The 9,799-nt window shown below is 35.9% G+C and overlaps 1 protein-coding gene across 1 annotated transcript in view; it reads right to left on the bottom strand.

Moving 5' to 3' along the window:
* Positions 1-9,799, bottom strand: part of LOC103776243 (chromodomain-helicase-DNA-binding protein 9-like) — a gene marked incomplete at its 3' end in the record, with an annotated part of 80,240 nt that overhangs the window by 24,258 nt on the left and 46,183 nt on the right. The window contains 10 exon segments of the mRNA XM_008943741.1: positions 1-96; positions 999-1,175; positions 2,273-2,516; positions 3,734-3,855; positions 5,986-6,123; positions 6,909-6,995; positions 7,502-7,619; positions 8,436-8,491; positions 8,580-8,648; positions 9,797-9,799. The exon segment at positions 9,797-9,799 is cut by the window's right edge and continues 153 nt beyond it. Coding sequence (XP_008941989.1) covers positions 1-96; positions 999-1,175; positions 2,273-2,516; positions 3,734-3,855; positions 5,986-6,123; positions 6,909-6,995; positions 7,502-7,619; positions 8,436-8,491; positions 8,580-8,648; positions 9,797-9,799 — 1,110 coding nt within the window.

Genomic DNA, 9,799 nt, shown 5'->3' with positions numbered 1-9,799 from the left:
AGCAGGAAAACGCAGTGGTTCAAGAAAATGAAGGAGACTAAACAATTCTTCTACAGTGTTCTGCAGTGGGGTACCCGTTAACAGCACTTTATGCTCCTGTATAAGGAAACACAGCTCACATGACCTTATGTGCATACATTTGCAAAAAGCTGTGTTAAGTCTGAGCATCATGAGCTTAAAATATCAGCTCTGTGTGTCACTGAGTACACAGGTAATACAGATAAACACATCTATAAAAGAACAACAGTAACTATTTTCTACTAGCTCCTTTTTAATTTCTGTCAATTTCTTCCAACATCTGTAACAAAGAAACGACTGAAAACAACTTTTGCCTGTAACATTAACACATGTATAATGCTCTAGAATGTGGAGAACATATACTAAGCAGAAAGCAAATAAGATGACTTCTGAAAATGTGTAGAAACAAGTGTATCCAAGTAGTAAAAAAGTAAAACGAACAAACAAACAACCAAAGCAAAATTATTCTTGGTGCATCTTGGAAAAATGTCTCAAAATTCATGGTAGTGTCTGCTTTTTAAAATCTTTTACTATATCAAAACATTAACCATGGGAGTAGACAATTCTGTTTTAATTTCTACTACTTTTTTTTAATTGTAATATAACTTGTTCAAAATACTTTCTACCATTTTAAACATCAATTAGAGCACAAAAACTTGCACAAAAATTATTGTTATTAAAAGACACATGTTCAATGAAATCATCAACACAATGAACTATACAATACTATCACCAGAAATAGAGTCTGCTTACAGTTAAACTTTTAACTTTCTTTTCACTTTTACACATTTTCTCAGTCAAAACCATACTAGCATCAGCTATCAAAATACCTATGTTTGAAGAGATTATCACGAACAGGTATCTCCTGAGAAAGACTGCTTGAGAGGTTTTTTTTTGGGTCAGGTAAAAGAAATTTGTGATTTATTATTGTACTGCACTTAACTAGAAGCAAATTGAAAAAGTGAAATATAGTTACTCACAAGGTTCATCAATTTTAGTCCTTCCAAGAGTTTGCAATTCTTGTTCTTCAGTCTGTGAGCCTCATCAATAATAACACATCGCCATTCAATTGCATTTAACTCTGGACATCCACCAAGAATCATTTCAAAAGTTGTGATAATGGCTTGGAATCTGTAGGTACCTCGAATGATACGTCCCTAGAGATTCATCCATACACAAAATTTGTTACATTTCTTAGAATCTGCTCAGCTTTAAGATTTTGTTGCTGAAATTTTACCAAGAGCCAGACATCTGATTTTACATGATAAATTGCTTTGTTATCCCATACACATTTAGAACATCTCTGTAACTCTGAAATTAATAATAATGAGTACTTCTCCATAGCCATAAATCCAATGTTGTCTGATCAACAGTAAAATCTTAACCAGTTCTAAATTACAGATACAACTATTGAATAAAACTGTTTCAAAAGATGCATGGAGTTAATATAAAATTTGTAAACCTGGGAAAATCTGAGAGACCGAAAAAACCCCACAGTCAATCAGTCAAAAATACATGATGGTAATACATTAGGCATTCATACAGTAAGTAAGAAAAATATCTGAGAAGTAAATGAAGGCTTTCTATCCAGCTTACTCACCACTGGTCTGACAGTAGACACAGGGCAGTATACAATAACTCACTAGAGAAATGAGATGTCATTTCAATATTTAGCACAACTTTAAAAGTTTTCAGCCTTATCAATTTTGTAGAAATGCCATGGTAGTTTAAAAAAAATTAGGCAGAATATATAGAAAAGAAAAAAACACCTTGTAAAAAAGTCTGATTTCAACATCTTTTCATGTCATTTAATATGAAGTATTTCAGACAGAAAAGCCAACTGTATACAAAGTCAGTTGACACCAGGATAAGGAAATCAACAGCTACATAAAAGTAACAGAGCTTAATCGGCTGCATTTTTGTTCTCTCTGCTCTTCAAATTCAAGGCCCAACTGCATCCATCTGTGTGCACTTCAAGCTCCACGTGAGTGCAGCGTCACTGCTCTATTCAATTGCAAAATTCCTCAGCATACTGAAACAACACACAGCTTGCTGTAGCCACTTTCAGAAAATTTACTCACCAAGCATATGCTAAAGATTCTGATATGCAAAAAGCTTAAATAAGAGCCCACATCTCAGGATGTAAAATGACTTTCAGTAAGATGTATATACACAGATAATGTGAAGTATACTCATTACTACTACCTGAAACAGGTTTTGGGTAAGTTACTGCATACAAGTGACATTACGATACCTGTGAGTCCCTGAAGTACATTTCATACTGCTGAATCATCTGCCTGCTGATCATACTTCCATGATACACTACAACATTAAGGTCAGTCCATGTGCGAAATTCTCTTTCCCAGTTTGCTATAGTGGAAAGTGGAGCTATGATCAGAAAAGGCCCTCTTATACCAGCCAGGAGGATTTCATAGAGGAAGGTAATTGACTGGATGGTTTTGCCAAGACCCATTTCATCTGCCAAAATGCAATTTCGCCTAAAAGGAAAACATATTTATTTGTTATTAGCATCAAAGAAAGTACAGGCACTAAAGCTGTTACTCAAATGGACAATTTATAAAAACAAAGCTCAAATATACCAGTTGAAAATAATAATCAAAACTGAGGCACTGTAAAAGATGCTTGCAAATGTTCTCTGGTTATGGTGAAAGAATGAACTCAGTACACAAAACCACAAGCTTTCAATCATGTTTAGCACTGGCAAAACCTAAGAATGGAATGTTCCATGAGGTTCTCCTTGAAAAATATTTCCAAAGTATTCTTTTGGGAATACATCTGCCTTAATTAAAGGGATTCAAATTTATCAGATTTCCTACCTATACTCTCACTTTGACAAAACTGCTAGAAATTAATGAAGACCCCCTAAAATCCACACGACAGTATCCCAGCTACACTCATATAGAAGGAGAGCATTACAGGATCAATGACAAACTTGTCCTGTTTCTAAAAGCGAGGCAGATGCATGTAAGTGAATTACGACATGAAGTGCCCCCAGGTGCTCACCCTCAGCCATGCATTCCAGCCCTTCACTCTGTTTGCACAGATGCTCATACAGCTATGGAGTGCCTGACTCAGAAATAAAACAAGATTTTCTTTTGCAGATCATAAAGTTTATGGTAAAAGCATATGCTTGCTGACATCATCTCTATGAAGGACAGGCTATGGATATTTTGGAAATAAAGCAAATAGAAAGATACAAGACTAGAAAATAAATTGTTTTGGGAAAAATACTGGAAGTTATTACATTCCTGTTATTATATAGTAGCACTAATGAAGAAAAATGAACTTTCAATTACAATAAAGAAAACATTTATTAGCCTTATTTTTGAAGGGAAATAACTATTTGAAATACATATTAATTCTGGAAATAATCTTGAAAGATGCCAGCATTTCCCAGTGGTTTTGAAAATTCTCAAAGCTTGTACTTTGGTGGAACTTTCATTTCCTTGTAGCCACTGAAAACTTATTTTCAGTTAGGTTAGTTTTATTCTTTTAAGATTTTTTTTTTTTTGTTATTCTTGTTGAGAAAAACATACTTGCACACCCAAAGGAAACTTGTTTTTCCCAGTTACATCCCTTTAGCTATAAGCAGAGAAGCTGAGATAAATTTAGCTAACACTGTATTCATCCCAGTAACAGTGATTCACTCCATATGGTTTAAGATTCAGATTAAGAAAACATTCCATGCATATACCTATTATACCAGTTGAACAGAAGCCAGTTAAGTCCTTCCAGTTGATATTCCCTGAGCTGATTGCCATTTTTATATTCCCTGGACTGCTCTATCTTCTTCCAGGAGTTTGGAGGTGGACGGTCCTTTAAGGGAAAGATAACACATGTGTAAGTTAGTATATGTTTTATTTTTCCAAAACACTTTAACCCACTATTTCCTAAGTGTAAAGATTTAGAATGTAATTATTCAACCTTAAAACTGGGAGGGTATCATTGTTAACATTACATACTAATGACTAGTCTGCGGAAATCTGAAGTTAGTTTTAAAAGTATTGATTTATACAGACAAATAAATACAAATTTAAGTCTATATTATAAAATCAAGCAACTGACTTCTGAAGCTAAACATACAAATAGTTTGGCCGTACTAATTTGAAACACTAATATATTATTCATATGTGAAACTTCAAGAATATATGAAATATGGCTTTGGAAACTCTAATAACACATGTCCTACAACCAGAGTCAACCAAGTATTTGGGAATACAAAAATCCGCAGATCCTAAGTAACTCTGGACGGTGATGCTCCTGAAGCATTCTAGGCAACGTACACTGATGGACTGTGATATTGCCCTTGCCCTTCAGCACTTGCCCTGGTCCCTGCTGATCACTCAGTCTCACAGTTAGCCAGTTCAAGAAGCCAACACCAGGAACATAAAAAAGCAGACCTGTGAGCCATTTAGTTCCCTGAATCCATTTCACCAAGAGATTGGATGAAAAGCAGTATCAGCATACACAGGATCATGATACAAAGGACATGACAAAACAGACTGTAATAGTATCAAGGTATATCAACTTTATGTCCCTAGCAAGTTGAAAGAAAGCCAAAAGGTTAACATATGGGGTAAAAAAAATGTACAGTCACACACACTAGTTCTCAAGCCTGGAAACTTAGCAGACTGGCTACTAGTTTAGCAGGAAACTCAGCAGAGAAACACGAAGTTTTCTACCGATAGTAGGTAGGACTCCAGCAAAACCCACTCTTTTTCAGACAGCTTCTGCATTGCAGCATGAACAAACTCGCACATTCAAGCAAAATATTTTTAGTAAGAGCTTTTCTGATCAGCTGTACTCCCCCCCTGAATTTCTCAGTATTTATAAAAGCCCACATTCACTCTGGACTCATGTGGCCTTATCTGGCAGCTCTGAATTTTGGATTTGAATTTTTTATCTCTTCGTTGCCAACGTCAGCGTCACCTGACACCAGGTCTCTGAGCAGCAGTAGCTGTCCCTCCCCAGCAGCTGTGGCCTCCTCCCCTCACCCACAAGCAACCATCTGTCCACTCCCCCACACCCGGAGCCGCGCTCCTGCCGTCAGCAAATAGTTTCTCGTACTTGCTGGAGCCTGGAATAAAAAATACTTGTTGCTGATGCTGAGATGACTGTCAGTCTTACAGCTGCACTTTAACATAATCTTTCTCTGTCAAAGCCCAATATGGTAACAGAGAGGTACAAAAGCTCTTCTTCCCACATGCCAAAATGGCAGGATTTTAAATAAATATTAGAAAAATGAACTACACATAATATGAAGATGTTAATTGTGATACTGTCATCATCTGTAGATGGAAAAATCATTAAAATAAAATCCAAAGCCTGCAGATTAAAACACTGTGCATATTCAATGATGTAAAATAAGTTAGAATGAGTGTTGTACTACATCACCCAGTACACGTCTTACTCTGACAATGACATACAGAACTCGAAATAGAACTATTTTGTTTTCTCCTGCTCTATGAGACAGAAGATTGATAATGTAAAGATATCCTCATTAGACATATTTTTCTTCCTTTGAGCTAGCCCTTTATGGCAAGAAGAAAAATAAAAGCAGGAAGTAATTACAGAGTCTGTTTGACAGATCTCATTTGCCAATTTCCTTCAGAGTTGAAGCACAAGACCATTTTCTCTATAAAAGGATGTTTATACTTTATTTTGTTTTCTCCTTGTCTTAATGGTGTTTAGATTCTGTGACAGCCAGTTTTAATGTGTGGCTCATGACTCAGAAGCTCACGAAGTTATAGCATTTTGTATCTTTTCATTAATATTTTTTTTTCAAGTAACAAATTAAATAAGAATATTTATCTACTCCTACCTGAAGGTATTACTATTCTTAGGTAACAAGGCACACAGATCTGTTACACAGGATGTCAATAAGCCTTGTTTCAACACAAAAGTTTAAAGTTTAAAGACAGACAAATAAATTAGATATAATTTTACCAATCTCCTTGAGTCAGGCCTGGAAGCTTGCAATTGTTCAAATTCTTCTATTTTTGCTTGATCTACATCTTCTTTCAGCTCCCACGTACTGTCTTCATATGGCAACGAACACCATTTTACTAAATAGTAAATAACAGGCTGCAGAAGAAAATTCTGAATGTTATCAGCTTTTAATTTAGTATACAGACTGCTAATATGCCTTACTATTTGAGTAACTTATGAGAGCTGCAAACAAAAGCAGATTTCTGCTACTTGTAAAAATGTTCTGTTTAGCTTTTTAGTCTGCCTGCTTACCCTTGGCTTCTCATACTCAGCCACTTGTTGTAGATCCCCGGAGAACTTCTCAATTCCACTCACCCACAAGTAATTCTTTTTTAATTTTCTCATTTCATGTTTTTGCTCTGTAATAGCTTTCCAGAAGAGGTATTTCAAGTTTAAAAAAGGAGTTTCAATAAATACAGAGGGAAACGTCCTCTGCTGGCTACCAAAACACCTGTCAATCGCTGGCTGTTTAAAGCCTAGAGACAGAGTTAGTGAGGAAGAGAGAACCACCAGTGCCCTGTGCCTTGCACTTTTCTCAGCAGTGACCCCTTTCCACTACCAGACGGACAGGACAGTACATGAGAGTACAAGAGCCTTTTGTCAGAACTCACAAGGCAATGATCAAGCCTGACATTTATGCCAGTAACTACCTAAGCTTTGTCTACCATCACATATTAATGCTCACAAAAATATAAGTCACTGAACTCTTATTTTGGTTTCAAAATACATGACTAGCACAGGAAATGACAAGACAGTCATATCTCAATAAAAATACAATTGAAGCTTAAAATCATTAAGGTGTCACTGAAATCAGCTAAAATTATGATTACTAAACAATACTTGAAGGTGTATCTTCTTGACTTGTTTCAAGATATATTTACCTCACCAGTGTCCTTATCTTCACAAAGAGATACTTCTAATACCCGGTCTACTTCAACATAGTCAGGATTAAAAGGTTCTTCTTCCATCTGCAATGCAAGATTAGTAAATTCAGTAGAGAGGCAAAAACAGTTGATATATGCTAGGACTTGGTCTCATTGCACACAAAGTCAATTTGGCTGTTGGAAACCACTGAGACTTTTGCACACAACTTAAAATTCCACACCCTCCTTTTTTTTTGGCAACTGGCACTGAGACTGACATTAGAATAGAAAATGCGGTTATTTAGGGATGAAGCACTGTCTCAGGAAGGTCATATAGTAGAGAAACAACCATACTAACAATCTTCCCCTTCTTATCACTTTTAAATAGCTACCCAAACAACCCAAATTTTAAACTGTGCAAATCAGGTTAGTTCACTGACTCCAAAAAACTTGCTCTTAAAATGACGTTCAACAAAACTTCCTGGTGCAACCAAAAACCCAACCCTGATGGCTCATTTTTACTTCTCAGCATTCAGGTGCTCTATTTACAAGCAAAGGATTCACCATCATTTTACACAGAAAGAATGCTTAATTGCGCATTTCATACTTACATCTGCAAAAAAGTGAGCTCTTTGTGCTTGCCTTAGTTTGAATCGTTTTATTTTCTGCTGGATTCTTTTATCCTTTAGAAGCTGTTGTTCTGTAGCCCACTCACAGTGGAGGTAAGAGCTAAAATTACAGAGGTTAACTTTAACATATCAATGAAAGCAAAGGCTTACTATCCATCTTTAAAATACAGTTGAGATATTTTATAAACCAGAATTTCACTCAGAAGAGAACACTATCATTTAGGACAGAATTCACTGTGAAGATCAAAAATTTATGCCTTCAAATAATCACCTTACACCACCTAGTTAACACAATGTTTTTGGGCTGTGATCCATAGGACTCTATAGATTCACAAATTTCTTTCATGTGCCCTAAGAAAAGAAACAAGTGTATTTAAAGGGAGTTGAAATAAATCAAGTTTAAACTCTGACACCTCTACCAGAAAGAGCCCAGATACCTGAGGTACTTATTAGATTGCATCTAACTTTTTCTGCTTCTGGTGTAAAAATCACTTCTAACAGTATAAGTTTTTTTTTCTTTTTAAAACAGTAAGACCGACTCCTACATCAACCTCTCCTAAATCATGTCTGACACATCAAAAAAAATCTAGCTTTATAATATAGCTCTGATTTAAATGAATGAAATTAAGATTAGCCTCAAGCATGAATTAGTAAACACATTTTCTCTAAAAATTCTATTCTTCCAGCTACCAACTCATTGGTCAGTGCTGGTTTCACAAAACTGATAATTTTCAAGTTATTACTAAAAAAAATACAGATTCTTAGCAATTGCAAGATTATATTTGTAAAGAAAAATCTCTAAAGATAAAAAAATCTGGTTGTATATAATCTTCAAACAATACAAAACTTTAGGACACGAATATGATATTTATCATTTCAGTCAACACTTTCAATGAAACAGCTTCTTAATACTCACTAGTTCTTGTACTTTACAAAAAACTCTTCTGTTTCTACGGTCATCCCAGGAGATATCTAGGAAAGGAAATTCAGGGGAAATGTAACATGGCAGATACAAAATCCTTCTTTAAATAAGCAACTTGATACCATAACAATCACTTACTTCTTTCTTTATTATCCTAGAGGATAAGATTTTGTCTACAATTGCTGCATCCTCTTCACTTGGATTTTCCTATAAGTACAGAAAAACAGTGACATAAATTCTAGTAAATGCCCTCTCTTCAAACTCATCAGACAAATTTGACCTCTACCAGTAACATTCTCTCCACATTTCAAATCCAGCTCTGTATATCCAGAGAAATACATGCAAGAGCACAGTAAGTCTGGCACTCCCAAAGAGCATCAGATGCAATGCTCACAGGCCAAACATGCCTGTAAGTGCAAGCAAGGGTGATTCTGATGCTTTCCACACAGACTCCCTGTGAATGACCTACTGAGTTGAACCAATGAAGTGGACATACCCAGAATTTGTTATACAAATACAGAGAAATAAGAACTCTGGCAGACAGGTTAAAAAAACAAACCAAACCCACAAACCCAGCACGTGTCAAACTCTATTTAATAGGTTTACTCTAACATGGATAACAAATGAGCTGTGGAATCAGGCAGACAAGGTCATGCCCGGGATTCCCAGCAGGGCTTAGGTGTGACAGAGATACGAGATTAGTTTGCTCTGCCAAGATTGAAGCTGTGGTTCCAGAGATAAAGAGGCAATCCCTATAGGTTGCTGCAAGAAAATGTTACCCTCCCTCTTGTCTGATTTGTTCCCAAACAATCTTTCTCCTTCCCTCACAATTTTGGCACTCTTTCAAATGTCTCATGAACACCTTTTTTCCTGTTTCTTTCCTGCCACTTTGTTTACTTAGAATGCTCAACAGTAAGTTTGAGTTTCAGAGCTGGCACAAGTAAAACAGTGAAGTGCAGACCTGAAGGGTGGAAAAAGGCAGGAGTATCCTTTTTTAAACTCTCAGTAAGCAGAGATCCCCATAGGCTCAGTTATTTTTATACTTCTGAAAGTCATGATAACATTAGCATACAGCTTTTTATGTGCCTACACAGCATAACACACTATTTGCAATATACCTATCCTTAGTCTTACCTTTATCCTTAAATTCAATTAAGTCAATGAATTTTTGTGACACAGGAAAACCAGTAATAAGCCATTTCTTACAGCTTTCAAGACCTGAGCAAGATGTCCCATTACATAAACTATGGCTTTGTAATAATAACGTATTTTTTTCAACTAACGACTTTTATTCACTGAACTACTTGAGACATAATGGGAAGTTCCCACTACAGACCAGGTCAGTTTTGACCTACCAC

This window comes from Merops nubicus, unplaced genomic scaffold, assembly GCF_000691845.1.
Source record: "Merops nubicus isolate BGI_N331 unplaced genomic scaffold, ASM69184v1 scaffold2157, whole genome shotgun sequence".
Taxonomy (NCBI): domain Eukaryota; kingdom Metazoa; phylum Chordata; class Aves; order Coraciiformes; family Meropidae; genus Merops; species Merops nubicus.
This window is presented reverse-complemented; position numbering and strand designations above follow the sequence as displayed.